We start from the raw sequence: 17,642 nt of genomic DNA on the forward strand, positions 1-17,642 counted from the left end.
TTCCCAAGTTTATCACTTACATTAAGACAAATATTTTTTGTATTACAAGTTTTGTCAAATATTATGTCAACAATATATCAACAATCCCCCCTGGAAAAAACCTTCAGAATATACAGTAGACTAGACAGGAATAAAAGTGGAAATTTCGGGTTCAGAGTCTGAGGAAAAACTTATTTTGAGCGGCCTTTAAAAGACTTGTACTGTAACATTCTATAGAATATTAATGTAAATCAGACTTTTACTAATAGTTGCTCATACGGAGGAGATGACAATTTTTGGAGCTTATATCATTGTTCAGGAGAGAGAGCTTTAATGATACCTGACGAGACATGGGTCAGACAACAGGCACAGCACACAGCAGCATGTTAACTTTTTGTGCAGGTGCACACCCAATGTCTTTTTTCTGACTATGCTAGTGATCTGCAGTCATGGAAAAAAAAATTAAGAGACCGCTTGCAAGTGTTTCTTAAAAGCATATCTACATAGTCATTCTTTTCTCTTTTAAATATCAACACAAACACAACTCCTTGATGAGCATTTATTTAATGCATGAAGGTCACAAACAACAAAAGGTCAACTATATACAACAAAAAAACTATTTACAAGACACAAAACACAACAAAATTAAAACAACAGAACTTGGGGTGAACAGTGTGATCAAAAAATAAAATAAAACGACAGCCAAAAAGCAAGACATTAAAGCAAACAAAAAAGGCCACCCTCACTTTCCCTGGTCTATTCGTGGGCTTAAATTTATTTACAAAAAAACAATAAAACCCACTATCAGGTAAGGAAAAGGAAAACAAAAAAAAGGAAACGAACAACAACAACAAACAACCCTAACCCATACATCTATACCTGATAGTGGGTTTTAAGGGCTTCAAAAATGTTATTTAAAAAAATATCATTTCCCAGAGTGGAAAAATGAACTCCATCGCGCACAAATAGACCAGGAGTTTTGAATTTAATTTGAGGGTGGCCGACAGAAAACCCACCCAACCCATGAACAAAAGCCCCGACCACACTGTTCACCCACTTCCTCGCCTTGTTAACCCTGGCCGGCCGGGCGCACCTCCACCTGAGCCTCTCCATAATGTCCGACCAGACCAGGGTCATCTGCGGGTATTCCCTCCAGATCCGTTTTTATTTCGGCCACCAGCTGGACCGTCTTCTTTTGGCCGAGGTCGTTGGACCCGCAGACCACCACCAGGACGTCCGGGGCCGCCCTGCCCCTCAGGCACTCATCAAAGAAGGGGCTCAGGCCGTGCCACCTGAGGCCTCCCCACGCGAACCAGTGGACCCAGGAATCCCCCTCCAGCCCAAGGTGGGGGCCCACGGTCTCGATGGCTCTCCCCTCTCCTCTCCGCACATAACTGGATCCCATGATCCAAACGTTTCTTTCTGTCAAACAAAGGATCGTTTTCTTGTGTTAGGCCCATGAAGATTTATAAAGAAATTGGCCTAAAAAAGTTGAATACTTTAGGCTAATCACAAATTCTCTTTTACCGAATTGTTGGGGCTCGAAACGGAAACGCATCCTCTGCTGGGCCTTTTTGATAACACTATCCATGTTTGATGTCCACTTCAGGTGCTGGGAGATAGTGGTTCCCAAGAATCTGAAAGCATCTACAGTAGCCACAAGTACAATGATGGGGGGCTCCTCCAAAAGTCCACTATCATCTCCGAAGTCAATATCTGTACCAAAAGTATATTTGTTTCTTTGTTTTTTCAAACAATTTAATAATATGCTATAGGCTACTAGGGGTGTAACAATATATCGTGCCACGAAATTTTGCGATACAAAAACGTCACGAAACGTGTCGTGGAGGTGACAAAGTGTATCGCGATATTATGTTATTAATATTAATCTATTGTGTTGACTAGAAACGCGCATCCGAGCACGCGTGCCGACCGCGGCTCGACCCGCGGACCAAAATCTTCCTCCGCTCAGAAGAAACTAGTTCCGTTTTGCGGTCCCGATCACGGACTTTTAGGGTTTTGAGCTCTGAACCTTTAAGTCTGGTGTAGAGTTAAGCCTTACCTTATTAAATTAAACCTTTTTCGGGTCGGGGAAAACTTCTTCAGAGTTCGAGAGTACTTTACTGTCCGCTCAACAGTGTAGGATTTTAGAACATCAACACAGCAGCTAGTGCCGTACTGTGGCGTATCACTCCGCCCAATCTAAAACAGACTAGCACTACAGATAAACTGATTATAGTCCCTGATTTACATCAGAATATAAAGAATATATTTATAAAATAATGAACCCTGAATTACCAAAATAACCTTCTTAACAAAAATAAATCTCCTCTTACACTTATAAGGTGAGCATGAATAAATCTTTTTTTATTATGTAAAATTGCATGTATTTATTTACTTAATTTTAGTTGTTAAATTTCTGGAAAAGAAAAAAGTAAAATCATACATGAGAGAAACTATTCAGATTGTGGCAAAATATTTTTACTTGTATGAAACTGAAGATGCATAATGCAAACCTGACATTTACTTTTAGTTCAGTTTGTGGAAAATGGTTGGCCTGGCTTTCTCTTTAAAACGTAAACAGTTATAAAGCATTACAAACTGTAACAATAGGGCAAACGCACAGTATTGTTTTGTATTTTGTGTCTTTCAAATAACATTTTTTCAAGTCATATGTTCCTCATTCAAGGTTGTTAAAAAGATACTGCTATAATATCGTATTCGTATCGTTAACGTGACCTCAATATCGTGTATCGTACCGTATCGTGAGATTAGTGTATCGTTACACCCCTATAGGCTACTGACATTGAATAAAAACACACTGACGAGATGAGGAGGAGGACGTCGTCGTCAAGGTTCTTCTCCTCCGGCACCGGTGTTAGACGGCCGGGGAGCAGCTGACCCGTCAGGCCACGCATGACACACCGACCATGGAGGAGTCTGGACAAGTCGGTTTACATTTTACCGGTGTTCTGCCAATTTCTGCTGCTTTGCCAAAAAAATGCTACCTAATGATTTTCTACCTTTTGTAGAGCTACATTTTTACTGTGTTTTACTCCCTAAGCCACGTCATTTCCCCCCCCAATTGGTCCATGTCACTTGCCAGGCCGTCATTGTAAATAAGAACGTGTTATTAATGACCTGCCTGGTTAAATAAAGGCCAATGACTGAATGAATATCAAATAAAGCGATAGAGTTGTTTTTTTTTTCTCTTTTTCGTATAATTTTCACAAAGTGTAATGCAATTCATGTCATGGGTCGTGTATTTTGAAGGATCAAATACTCAACATCCCATATTATCAATTTTACATCGTGCAAGAAAATGATGGTCGTGGCAATCAAACTTTGAAAATCGACTGTGCGCATGCGCAGAACCACAAATTTTCTGGCAGGTAGCAGAAATTGGCAGAACACCGGCGTGGCATTAATTAAGCCGTAAAATAAATTAACGTAGACGTTGTGAAAAGAGCAACACGTGAACATCAGCCGCGATGAGCACACAGTATAAATGATTAATCATGCAAAAAATACTAAAAAATATGAGTTTTACAGAGGGAGTAATGTAAAAAAAAAAAAAAAAAGTCCGGTTTCACGTCAGTAATCAGGTCATTACGAAGCGATCTCATCAATTTAACGTTACGTTTAAAAACAAAAGCTGACAAGAGACTAATAACAGACTTTAACTATCATAAAGTTAAACTAACTCGATGTGACCAAACAAAAACTCACCTTTGAGCCGTGTTTTCCACTTTTCTGAGTGATTTTTCCGCCGAAAGGCTAGTTTCAGCCATCCTCGTTCCCGACACACACACGACCGCGCTGGGAGCGCACGGACACAGCCGTGACGTCACGCCCAGAAAGAGACTTTTCTTTGACTTTTCTGCAGGGCCCGTTCTAGAAAATGATGACTAGGGCTGCATCTCAGATCAGAGGGGGTGCACATGCCTGGCACGTTATTCAACACTAAATTATGCATTTTCCCATAATTTCAGGCGGAAGGATACTAGCAAAACAAGAATATTTAAAGTGTTTTTCAAATGCTTTATTGCAGCAATATTGCTGCAGAACAAAGAAAATGCTACATTTAGTCTGGACTACCTCACCCATCAGACAATCTAGCAACAGAAAATAAAACATAGCAACAAAAATAAATATAACCATAAATATACAGGACTGTCTCAGAAAATTAGAATATTGTGATAAAGTTCTTTATTTTCTGTAATGCAAAAATGTCATACATTCTGGATTCATTACAAATCAACTGAAATATTGCAAGCCTTTTATTATTTTAATATTGCTGATCATGGCTTACAGCTTAAGAAAACTCAAATATCCTATCTAAAAAAATTAGAATATTCTGGGAATCTTAATCTTAAACTGTAAGCCATAATCAGCAATATTAAAAGGCTTGCAATATTTCAGTTGATTTGTAATGAATCCAGAATGTATGACATTTTTGTTTTTTTTTACTTGCATTACAGAAAATAAAGGACTTTATCACAATATTCACATTTTCTGAGACAGTCCTGTAAACTTGCTTGCGTCGTTGTGCTTGAACCACTTCCGAATATCCATCGTTACTTTGTGTTGACGGAGCAGCAGAGAGCAGCGTCTTGCTGGTGCAGGAAACTGCTGGAAGCAGATGAGTGACGGACACTGGCTGATTTATGGTTCTGCGTTGCACCAACGCAGAGCTTACAGCGTAGGATACGGCGTAGGGTACGCGGCGACGCGCACCGTACGTTCGCGTCCCCGCGTACACTACGCCGTAGGCTACGCCGTCGATTTAACTCGGAACCATAAATCCGGTTTAACGGGCGCGCATTTGTCAGTTTTCTTTTTGTCTTTTCAACTAAGCATGCAAACACATAAACTGGGTGCAATGCATGCTTATGCACCGGCACCCTCGTAGAACCGGGCCTGCTTTTCTGGCCGTTAGAAAACATTTTTGACGGATATAAAGTCCATGACTTAAAAATATAGAATACAAAGATTAGTAATTAACGGTGATTACAGCTGGACGTGTCCTGTGAACAGTTTTAGAGGCTTCTCTTTTACTATTGCGGTCTATGGGAAAAAAGCTTTTTGGGCCCCATGGGATTTTTTGTTGCAGTACCACGGCCGGCCACTGGGAAAAATCTGCCTGCCTACTGAGTGCGAGACCGGGGGCCTGCTATTTATCTACTAATGTAGCTTTTACAAAAAAATTACTTTTGTTACCTCTGGGTTGAAGCCAACTGGGAAGCCATAACAGTTGCAGTTCCTCGACCGGCCGCTAGAGGGCGGTGCCATAATCAGACTCAACTTCCATTAAAGCTCATGTTAAAATGTCCAACTTCATGGCAGAGATCAAAAACATTGCTTCCATGACATCCATAAATATGTTACTTTATAATATGGGGGTTAGACTTTCTCTGCATCAAGGACAATTTATAATTTTGCAAGAAAACAATTAATTTTAGTTAAGTTGCAGATTGATTCTTTTTTTTTTAATTATTTTAACTTTTTGCCACTCGTATTCCAATTGCTTAAAAAGGCTCTAAACTTTTAAACCAGGAATCCCCCCATACTAGTCTTTCATATTAAGTGACGAACAGCTGAGGTGTTTGTTTCAAATTTGAAACACTTTGCCTTTCATCTTAGAACCCCCCCCCCCCCACACACACAAATTTGGAAAAAGGGTACTGAAAAACTGTATATAGATATAAATACCCAGGTGTTTTTTTTAACAATGAGTGTGAGTTTTTATGTTGATTTTATTATGTAAAGCACTTTGCATTACTACTGTATAAAAAGTGCTATATAAATAAAGTTTGACTTGATTTGAGGTAATGTGGGAAGACAAAAAAATAAATAAAAAACATCACGGGCAAAAGGTCACGTTGGAGTTCTGTCACATTGGCGCATGAAACTAAACAAGTGCAGGAACGGTTCGAAGCGAATCCATAAAAACATGACCCTGACACAAGTGTACTGGAAATTTTTTATGACTGCAAATTTTGCGTAACAAATTGCGTAACAAATTTTCATAAATACAAGCATTTGACAAATAATTGTCTAAAACAAGTTCACTTTCTATCACACCAATAAAACACAATTAGGTGATACAATTTTTGTTATAAAAAATGAACAAAAAAACCCAACTTAGGTCAATGATATTTTATACATTTGCATATTTCAAAATATTAAGCAAAATTAATATTTTTTAATGGAAAAGGATAACTTACAGAAAGGACAATTCCACTGTTTTCCCCCTTCACTTGAGCTGCTATGTACAAAGAAACTTCTGCTTTGCTTTATAAAGCCACTGCTAATTTTTCATTAGAAAAGTGTGAGTAAAAAAAAAAGAATACGGTAAGTCAAAAGCAGGGCTATGTGAGACAGCAGCAAACCCCAACTGTTCCTGGATACATTAGTGTCCTCCTAAAATTGAATTGAATATTTTAAATTGCTTTGTAAAATCAGAAAAATAAAATCTACAAAAAAAGGGGCTTAAATCTACAGGATAAGACATTTGACTGAAAAAAAGGAAGAAAAAAAAAAGGCCCAAATGAGGCTGATGAATAATTTAGTACCATGACTCTTATTGTAGGAATGGGCAAAGGATCTGCCAAATAAAAACAAGAACTTTAATGGGATGCTTCAGCTCCTTCCCTTCACTCACACACCAACGGGATGAAAACATATAACCTGATATATTAAATGAATAGGTCACACATGTTCCATCTCTGCGCCACTGTGAGAACAAACCCAGGACAGATGAGCAGGACGGGGAACTGAACTTTTCTTCTTCAAACCAAACTGACCCAATATGAATAAGATCTTAAAGCAGCACAATGTAACTTTCAGCTTTTGTTGAGTTTGGCGGCTCGTTTGGACAAAAGCGGTAGTGCTTTACCAGAAAGAACACTACGTTTCCCATGAGCACCAGCGCGTACTGCCGGAAAGATCCTGTCCCCGTCGCGTGCATTTGTTTTGATATTGAAAGAGAAGACGGGACAGACTTTCAAAACTACTTTTCTGTTTTCAGCGGTCGTTTGCAGGATGGATAGCGAAGAGGTAATGCATCTATTTTTGGCTAAACAATATAATATGACGAAGTTGAAAATCGCTGATTTCAACTTGGTTTTATTATTGAAGTAACCCCCCCCCCTGGTTTTGTTCTACTGCACCTTTTTCCTGTCACGTTTTTAGAGGGACTTCGTCATAAATTAGTAGTCCAACATACTTACTGACAAAATAAAAAAATACTTTATAACCTGTGAATAACTGAATGTTTTGCAGATCAGCCCTGCACAATTTTACAGTTCTCAGGAAAAATAGTAGAAATGTTCTATACATTTTCTTTGCATTGCATTCTTTCCTCTAGTGATGTAATTCTATTCAATTGTATTATTATTTTATAAAGCTTCCTCATTGCCAATTACACAATTTTATGATCACTATTATTATTATTCTGTCTGTTTTTGATATTGTCAGTAATTTTAGAATGACCAAAACCCAAGACGAATGTGAAAACATTATAATTTTGATTCTTATTGAACATAGAACTCTACATTTACATTTGTATCATAAGAATTCTGTCTCTTGTTTTATCCCCATGAATCGCCATTGGTTGGACATCCCTCCTCGTCTTTCAGCTCACGCCAGCGAGTGAACGCCGGGCCAATGTTTATTCTTGCCTGGGCATTTTTTATTTATTTTTTTAGTCTGCCGCTTTCTTTTTTTCGCCTTCTCCGTTAAAACTTTTATTTTCTTCGTTTTTTTCGCTGCTTCGGCCATGATACCAGCTTCTGCTGAGCTCTGCGCTCCACGCCCTGCCCAGCTTTCGTCTCGACTGCGAATCGGGAAGGAGGGGGAAGTGACGTATGCCGTAAAGCAGTCAAAGCCGTAAAAAAATTGTAGTTTTTTAGTGTGGCAGGGTTCCTACCATCCACCTCAAAGTTACATAGTGCCAGTGAAGGCGATACAGACCCCTCAGACCATGACAGAGGTTTCATTAAACCTGTTGGAAGTTGATGTACCATCACAATGACTCTGGAAATATTATATTATGGTGGAAAAGTTACATAGTGCTGCTTTATCAGATTAAAAAAAAAAAAAAAACCCTAATCAAGGACAGTTGTGTAAAAAGAAAGCGAGGCTGTTGTGCGAGGCCTTTCCTGTACTGATGAAACACGTCTTGTAACTTTTGAAGGCCAGAGAGAGGTGGCAGGTGGAAGCAGCCGGTCCGGAGCGTGGAGCGGGCCGGGTCGTAGTGCAGTCGGGACTCTAGTCTATATACACACACATTCCTGCTACGAGTCTTTCAGCATGTTGATACGGGCGAAGATTTTGAGTGCAGGTCCCAGCTTAATGTTCATGGTGCTCATCAGGTGGTCCTCCTTCAACAGGAGCAAGGCCTGGCCGTCGATCTCCTGGGAGCGGAACTCCTCTGCGATCTCCTGACAACCTGTAGGGACAGCAGAGGAACACGGTCAACGGGGCTCCTGCTTTGGAGCTACACGGGCTTCACGGGCGGCTCCTGACCTAGCAGCGACCGGATGAACTCGTAAACCTCCTCCACGTTCCACTTGGCGGGGTCGCTGGGTAGGAAGCGCTCGCAGAGTGACGGCACGTCTCTGCCGGCGCAGACCTCCTGGTCGGAGGCCCGGCTGGGCTGCCTGTGGACGGGGAGCTGGGCCGACACCGGGGCGGGGGGCCGGGGGCCCGAGCTGGCCGCCGACAGGGGGGAGGGCGGCTCCTCGTAGCTGGACATGTCGGAACAGGGGCTGGACTCCTCCTGACTGGGCTGAGAGGCGTGTGGGGAAGACACGGAGCCGCCGTGAGCCTGCTGCGGTGACGGGGACAGTTTCTGGAGAGGACAGTTGTTGGAAACCATGTCACGCCTCATTGGTAAACACCTGAGATCTGATGAGACTAGTGATGCACCGAAATGAAAATCTGTGGCCGAAACCGAAACCGAAAATAATAATAAACACTTGGCCGAATACCGAACAATACCGAACATGGTTCTTCGCAGTTTTTCATTTATTTTGCCAATTTTTTCACCATTGCATAAATCAAATAAATTTGATTTAGGCATGCTTTTCAAAGAAAAAAAATCTTTTACAAAATTACAAGGTAGAAAATATTTATTGAACATAAAAACTGAACATTTTTTAATTTCCCAGCATTATGTTGTTTTGGTTCCACCTCCTGGTGAATGTTAGGTAAAATTCTTATGTGTTTACTTTTTGGTTGGCCAATGATTTATGTTTGTGGTGCGCAACCGTTACGGGAGCGGCCAGTCTATTTCCTTATATTACAACGTCGTTATTAATTGTTCGTTTTTTTTCCCACTTATTCCACCAAACACGAAAGTGTTTTTTGTGCCATTTTCGGACGAACAATTTTGGTTACCGAACAATCGGTGCATCACTAGATGAGACGTTTACTGTAGCTCAGAGCTTCAAATAACATCAATGAAGACTGAAGCAGATTAATTCATTGATTTTAGCTGTCAATTACTGCTATTAACCCAGTTTACTTGATATTCCAGCGGACTTTCTGCTGCAATAAACCACTTGTCAGTGGGTCCAATTACTGAATGTCAAAAGATAAACCCAGTTCCTTGTGATTTCTACATAACCCGGCCAGCAGGCAGAAAATCGCTGGGCCTACTGATGCTTCCTCATTTGTAGTGGTCACCAATAAAGGTTGCTTAACGCCACGGAGCGCTTAATGACCCATGAAGACAGAGGGAGACGATAAGGCCGCCACAAATCATCCTCAACTTCATTAAAAGGCATGAGGCATGAAAAGTGCAGATGAAAAGGAAAAGGAAAAAAAAAGCGTATGGTGGAAGCAGTTAACTGATGAGGGGTGAAGTGTTGCTGAGTGAGTGAAGATGTCGTGTGTGTGTGTGTGTGTGTGTGTGTGTGTGTGTGTGTGAGTGTGTGCCTCTATACCTGCTTTTTAGCCTCTATACTGGAGCGGCCTGGGGGGCGTCGGCGCCAGCGATTTGTTGGTTTGCTCCTCTCTGGACGGAAAAGTCCGATCCGCTTCGTGCAGCCCACGTTGTACCTGTTGGGACAGAACCGTAATTTATAAAATAATAGAATAGAATAATACTTTATTGTCAATGTACCTGGTACAGTGAGATTGAAAGCAGCATCACCTCTCCAGTGCAAGACAAATAAGAAACAATAGTGCAAACAATAAGAAATATAAGAATATAAGAAATATAAATAATATACAAAATATAAAAAAGGTTAAGGTGCATTTGAATAGTGAAGACCTGAGATTCTATTTACAGATGATAGTATGTAGTTACACATGTAGTGGAATATTGCACGGATAGAAGTATTGCACAGTAAAAAAACAGACATTCACGTTTTGTTCAGGGTGGTTATGGCTTTGGGGGAAAAGCTGTTTTTAAGTCTGTTAGTTTTTTAGTTTTTTTAATTTCTGAGGCTCTTGGTTTCCGTGACACCAGGTCCGGGATTGTGTGAATTGCTTACATGTAAAAGACGAATCAAAGCCCAGGTTACTTGCCTTTTTGCACAAACCATGGAGCAGAACCTCTTGGAGCCCTTGAACGTGTAGGCGAAGTCCACCCAGCCGCAGTACTCACACGTCAGCTTGGGTTCTTCTTTCTCTGTTGGAGAAGCAGCATTAAGTGGAACGCTGAAGTAAATGAGACATGAAACGACGGGTTATGCCATTAATATTTTACCCCAGGTATTTGAACTAAGATGTGATAGTAAAAGGAATGATTATCGGGAAACAAAGGACATAAAACAAACAATCTGGGCACTCCACTGCAATGCCAACGCACTGGAGCTGCTCCAGCTGAAGGGTCCAGGTCTTCCTCACCAGCTGCTATTTGAGTTTGTGGGGGGTTTTAACCACGAGCTTCCTGTCCCTGGAAGGAAGTGCAGCTCCTGTGTGTACCGGCTTAAAAATACTTGGCACTTCATGAAAATGTAATCAGTGTTTTCTTACTATTTTCACATCATACTGAATAACTAACTGATTCTTTGGCATGACGACGGGTGACGTCAACCTTTCCTTGACATGAAAAGATGTAGTTCAACTCAAATGTTATTTTAGTCGTTCTAAAATCTGAAATCACTGTAATGTATCACCTAATTTCATCTTCTCTTTGGAAACGAAGACGTTTTATTATTTATGTTTCTCCCAAATTCAGCAATCTTAAATTATTTAGAGCGGGTAAATAAGAATGTGATGTGTGGTGCAGACAAAGGCGTCCCTTTTCCGTTATGGTGTCGTACACGTGGTGATCAGAAAGTTGTTTGAAATCCTGGTAGTCCCTTACAGACAAAAATGGTCTCTCCTTCTTTAAGCCTTCTTGCCAGGAGGTGGAAAAAAGAAGGGGTCAGACTTTAAGCCTGGGTCTTACACACAGGCACCGAAACCTGGGATGGGGGGGGGGGGGGCGTGTTCAACGAAGATAAGCCAGTTTGTTAGGGCCAAATACATTTGACATGACATTGAGTCACGCTGACCCAAAATCCAACATCTTGCTGCAATATTTAAATAGCCCTTTGCTTCGGACCGGGACGAAGCCGCTACTAATTCAACTACAATGTTTATTTCATCATGTAAATCTTGAATGTTGTGTTCATTAAAAGCCATGAACAGGAAGGTCCTTGTTTCAAGCACTTTTTCCCCCCAAAAGTAATAAGTGAGATTTTTATTTTGGAAATAAACTTTAAAAAAAATAAATAAAAGTGCTCCATCCATGTGCACTGATTTCTGTTGACGAGTCTGAGCACCAACGTGAAATTTGGAGGATTGTAGACATGTGCACAAAGCCTGAGTGCTGACATCAAAATCACACACATCCCACTGGAACATGCATGATTTGAGCTGCCCGCCTCCAAGTGCTTTATGCACAATTTAAAATGCTGCTGTCTATGCATCAAAGCCACTCACAAACGCACCCGCCTGCCTACATACAGACATGTATCAGTCCTTTAGAAACTTTTCTTTGTTGTGAAGATGCAACAGCTTTTGGCCTTATTTCAACACACATCAGCCAAACCTCACATGAAATGAAATCAAATGCATTTGATCTGTTCTGCTGGAGCCAGAAAATGGCTTTATGTCATCTTGGTGACTGCGAACAAAGATCTTTTCCAAACAGCTTTCAGTTCAAAATGTTTTTCTGAACTCACCGTGATCAGATTACATGTTTAACAAGGCGAAATAAAGGAGGATGGTCGAGGAAAAAAGAAAAACTGTGATCACACCTGATGAAAGAACCTCCAGCGAGTGAGGAGGGTTCTGTTTACAGCTGTAACAGCAGCGAGCGGCACACATGTGCAGAACTGCCAACATCCGCAGGTTAATGCAACACAATAGCCCGATTTCATTCACTTCACGCCTTTTCGGAAGATGAACTAAAGCAGCTTGAGAACAGAGTGGAATAATGCACTTTCCTGGATAAAGCCACTCACAAAGAGGGCTACAGACTTGTTAGCACGCCTGTTCCGTCTCACCTGGCTGGTTCAAGTCCTCGGGCTCAGAGTCGCTGTTCGCTGCGTTGCTGACTGGAGTTTTGTCGGGGTCTGAGGAGAGCTGGTGATCCAGCTTCTTTGGGCTGTCGATGAGAATGGGCAGACGCTCCACCTGGTGTTGAAAACAACAACAAAACAGACCAAATTGTTTGAAACTCCAGTAATTTGCCGGACACCGGAACCTGCAGTGTGGGAGTGAGGGGGGCAGGGTAACGGCCCCTTTTGGGCGGGGGAGAATGTTTGTCCCTCAAGACTCCTCTCCCTGGCCCTGCCCCTTCTCAACCTTTCCCCGACCCTGCACCCCAACCTGGGACTTGATGATTGGGCCGGAGCTTCGGGAGCTGCGTGCTGGCCTGCGGTCCCCACCCCTGGTCATCCCGTTGCTGGCCCCCCCTTCTCCTCCCTTTTCTCTCTTTTGTCCTGCAGGTGGCCGTGGGTGGCTTGTAGCTTGCATTACGGAGCACAAGTCTTTTCCTGACCCTGCACCCCAACCTGGGACTTGCTGATTGGGCCGGAGCTTCGGGAGCTGTGTGCTGGCCTGCGGTCCCCACCCCCGGTCATCCCGTTGCTGCTTCCACCTGCCTGCTGTGCTGTTGCCGTCCCTGACCCCCAGTCTGGCCCTCGGCAGGAGGGTCCCCCCTGATGAGCCTGGTCCTGCTCAAGGTTTCTTCCCTCCTAAAGGGGAGTTTTTCCTTGCCACTGTTTGGCTTAAGGTTTTTCTCCCACTAGGGGAGTTTTTACCTGCCATTGTTTATGTAATAACTGCTCGGGGGTCATGTTCTGGGTATGGGTCTCTGTAAAGCGTCTAGAGACAACTCTGTTGTATTAGACGCTATATAAATAAAATTGAATTGAATTGAAATAATTTGGTCAAATGGCTGCATTTAAAGACCCGACTACAGTGATTAGAAGTTTGCATTCTAACAGTTTAGTCACATATCACATCACAGCAAAAAGTAAAAACTTCTGACATCCTGAGAATCAGAGCCAGAATCTTCAGCTTCCGTGTGCTAAATTAGTCTTATGAAAATACGAAAAATACCTTGAACATAACAAAATGAGTAACTAACTTTTCCAACAAGAGAGACTGAAGGGATTCAAATTCTTGTTTTCACATGTTACAATCTGTTAGCACAATGCCCAGAAATGTAGTACTGGAGTCAGGAGAGAAAGAAAACAGCTCTCGACATACTCAACATACTCGCTGTGCTTGCTCAGCTTGAAAATCTGAGGAGCATTTAAAGCCACTGTCCAGTAGGAGGCAGAAAACCCAAAAGTTTGTGTGTGATTATGTTGTTAAAAGTCTTTAAAGTCAAAAGGATGCAAGATGTGTTAACCAAAAGCATGCATACAGTAGTAGCTCTAAAAACAAAGAGACAATGTGGCAGTTATAAAAGAGATGAGAGACTGAGATGTAATATGATGCGCTGAGCTTTACACACCTAAACATTCCTCCATTTGTATTTTATACCCTCACAGAAGCCCATCTTCCTGTAACTAATGAGTGATTTAAAACGGTGCTGTGAGCTGTCATGACAAGCAGCAACAGAGGGTTGGTGTTTGCCTGCTGACAGCTCCCTGCAGGCATGTGCACTGGAGAGCGTGGTGGCTCTGGGTTGTTTATCATGTTTCTGTGCCAGGAAATCTGAGGTCGGCCACTTACACACACAGGGAACGGTTCCGCTCCCTCCTGAATGACGAAGCCTTCAATTACATGTGTGAGAACCTGGGGCTTGACGATGGCCTGCGGGGGTTTATTCTCTCCATTTTGCGGTGCGCTGCCCATCACGGTGGGAGCCTCGTTCTCATTTCCTGAAGTCATGGCTGGAGGCGGGGTCCCTGTTGCTGCACTTGCCCTCTTGGCTGATGCTCCCCCTGACAGAGAAAAGAATACAGCCATTTAATACACAAGATGCCTCCTTTTAAGTGACATTAGTGCTTCGATATCATCTGTGAAGTCAGACTGAGCAGGTCTGAGTCAGACGGCCATCATTAGCCGGAAGTTTTTGAAGCAAAGCTGGCAAAAAAACTACAGCTTTTACATCCCATTAGTGAAATTAAACAGGCATTTTTGGTTTTACTCTTCTAGATGCACAAAACTTGCATACCGGTAATTAGAAAGCTCCAATGTTCAAATGCAGTTCTCTGGACTCCATCAATGCTTTTAAGAATAAACTAAAACCCACCTGTTTCTCTGAGCTTTTAAACATTAGTAGTGAGAGGGTGGTTTTATGACCACCATGTTGATTTTATGTACTTTTATTCCATGAGCTTTTATCGGTATTGTCTTGTTTTTATCGTATTTCTACTTTTATTGTAGTGTTTTATTTTTAGTGAAGCACCTTGTGACATTCCGTTGTCTGTGAAAGGTGCCATATAAATACAATTTATTTACTTACTTACTATTTATATTGGTAAAATGAGGATCGTGGTCTTGAGTGTGGAATAAAAATATTACCAAACTTTTGAGGAAATTATTTAAATAGCTGAGAGCTACAAGATATTTCCATATAAATGTACGAGATAGTTGTTTGGTTCTTAAAAACAGTCATAACACTTGAGCTGCTTAGTTGTGTCTGTTTATAGTACCACCATCATGTAATAACTAACCAGTATCAGTCATATTCACCTGCCTGCCGTTGATCAGAATAAACAAAGAGATATTTAATTCCAGTGTCGGTCAATAAATCCCGATTAGGGCTGAATGGATCAACTCTCCCATCACACAGACTCCCACACAAGCGAAAGTAAACACGGCGCTGCTCTGCGTTTGTGTTGAATGAGAGGAGACTTTTCTTACCAAGCAACTTCCGCTTCTCCCAGACAGGCAGCACGTGTGGCTCGGGTTTGTTGTTTTGTTCATATAATCCGAGGATCGGACACGCCGACCTGCTGCTGCGACCGCCAGCGTCTTGAACATGAATTATGGTTCCGCGTTAAATCGACGCAGAGCCCACCCCGTAGGGTACGGCGTAAAGTAAGCGGAGACGCGCGCCGTACGGTGCGTGTCGCCGCTTACTTTACGCCGTAGGTCTGCGTTGGTGTAACGCGGAACCATAAATCAGCCCTTAAAGCGGCAGCGTCGCTCCGCGGATCAGACGCCCCGCCCACCCGGAAACAGAACAACACGGTTTCAACCAATCACAGCCCACTGATGGAAACGGGGCTCAAGTTTAAAGTTTGCTTGGAGGAAGATTTTTATTTCATTTATTTTTTTTTATTTTTTTTTTTATTTTTTTTGGGGGGGGAGGGGCATGCTTCTTCAGAAAGAACAAATTTGACTATATACCGTTTTATTTATTTAACCTTTATTTACCCAGGCAATCAATTTAAGATCAAATTCTTATTTGCAAATGCAGCCTTGTAGGTAGCAAAGGTTGGTTTAAGATTCCGTTGAAACAATGTCTTTTAAAATTTTATGAATTATGATTTGACATTTGGAAGAAATAGAATGAAGTTTGAATAGAATTACAGGTAGTGTAAACCCTATCACAATAAAGGTGAAAAGTGGTCATTTTAGTTTTTACCTTTTACTTTTATTTTTATCTTTATTTTTATTTTCCTTATCTTTTCATTTTTATATGGGTGTTTGGCTTTTGGGGTGTTTGATTTGTAAATGACAGTGTTGTGTGTGTGTGATGGAGATGTCAATTTCCCCGAGGGAATCTCCCAAAGGGATTAATAAAGTTGTCTGAATCTGAATCTGAATTTACACGAGCTCGCATAAATACGCTGTTAAGGGGTGCTATGAGCCAAACCTACAGGCGGCAGTGTAATGAGAAGCATAAAGTCATCTACAGTGGCCAAACAAATTGTAAATACAGGTCGCATACATGGCGCTGGTGACGTTTCTGTCGCATTACGTGACGCTCTGAAGCCTAAATATCTAAATGTTTACAAGCAAACGTGAAGACGGAGTTTTTGCAAATCTCCACTTTGGCCGTAGTTTTCAGAAATTATCGTTTTTGGTGACGGTGAGCTTCGTTTTTGTGTAAACGAACGTCCAAAACGCATGAAAACACCAGCGTTTTTGCTACGTGTAAACGGGGCCTATATCAAATACACTGTTTTATTTATCCTATAACTAAAGAAAACACTGTAGTGCCCGTTGTCTCTTCACAATATCCATGCTATATTAAATAGTAATAATAAATAAAAAACGGATAACAAAACCAAACGGGCCCATTGAACAGCAGTGGTCTCATTTTACTCTAAACAAACAAACAAATTAAATAAAGGCAAACACATTTAGCCCCTAATGGTCGCCTTGAACGGCGGTAGTTATTCTGTCTTCTCACCCCTCACTGGCTCCCTGATCGTTAACACAACATGCTGTTACTTTGACTTTAAATGTTTCAAGTTTCTAAAGAAAGAAATGTCTGATTTCCGACAGCTGGATTCCCAAAATAGTTCCCTGCTCTCCACATCACGCCAAACTCACAAGGTGTTTTTAGATCAGATCCCGCTGATATCGCTGGGTGGTGAACGCAAGTTTAACGTGCGTCGGTAATGTAACCGCGAGGCGTGTTATTTGTCACCCCGGGCCTGAAGCCGAGTTGAGGGGAGAAGGCAAATCGGGAGGCGTTATATCCAAAACAAAATGTAACCGACGTGGACCTGTAGAAAGACGTTTTATCCCCACATCAGCAAGATTTAAACACCGTCAGACAAGTAGGGTTTTCAAAACAAGGATGGATGAACATTGGGATCAGCGTTTTTTTAGCCAGGTTTTGCTTCCTGCAAACCCCTGGTTTGTCATAGTTGTGACTACTTGTTCAAACAATGGACCATCAGCCTTTGTGGTTCCAGACATACAGCCATTTGTTGCATCCTCATCTCATCTAAATATAGATCCTACCTGTGACCTCCTGCTGCTGTTACTCATCAGCTGTTTCCTTATTTTATAAAATAATAATAATAAATAAATAAAAACCCTTCCCTGGTGGGTTGTACTCAGGTTATGTATTCAACAAACCCCTCCCACGACCCGCCACCCCGCGTTCGTTCTGTTTACATTAGACCTGACCCGCGCTTAAGATAACCCTCGGAGGAGAGTTATTCGCGAGGCAGCTTAAGACTTTATTTATTATCTGAATTAATAAAAAGATAACTGAATAAAAAAAATAAAATAAAATAACT

The 17,642-nt window shown here is 41.6% G+C and overlaps 1 protein-coding gene across 2 annotated transcripts in view; it reads right to left on the bottom strand.

Annotated features, from left to right (window-relative positions):
• Nucleotides 1-5,961: 5,961 nt before the first annotated feature.
• The window catches only part of phc2b (polyhomeotic homolog 2b (Drosophila)), a 46,938-nt gene continuing 35,257 nt past the window's right edge, over nucleotides 5,962-17,642 (bottom strand). For both annotated transcript variants that reach the window (XM_061726886.1, XM_061726885.1), the window contains exons 10-15: nucleotides 14,167-14,378; nucleotides 12,486-12,615; nucleotides 10,516-10,618; nucleotides 9,930-10,044; nucleotides 8,509-8,833; nucleotides 5,962-8,431 (exon numbers count right to left, since the gene is read on the bottom strand). In XM_061726886.1, the coding sequence (XP_061582870.1) occupies nucleotides 8,277-8,431; nucleotides 8,509-8,833; nucleotides 9,930-10,044; nucleotides 10,516-10,618; nucleotides 12,486-12,615; nucleotides 14,167-14,378 (1,040 nt within the window). In that variant the 3' untranslated portion in view covers nucleotides 5,962-8,276. The remainder of the gene's footprint in view (nucleotides 8,432-8,508; nucleotides 8,834-9,929; nucleotides 10,045-10,515; nucleotides 10,619-12,485; nucleotides 12,616-14,166; nucleotides 14,379-17,642) is intronic.

The sequence above is a fragment of the Cololabis saira genome, chromosome 8 (assembly GCF_033807715.1).
Source record: "Cololabis saira isolate AMF1-May2022 chromosome 8, fColSai1.1, whole genome shotgun sequence".
Classification (NCBI taxonomy): Eukaryota; Metazoa; Chordata; class Actinopteri; order Beloniformes; family Belonidae; genus Cololabis; species Cololabis saira.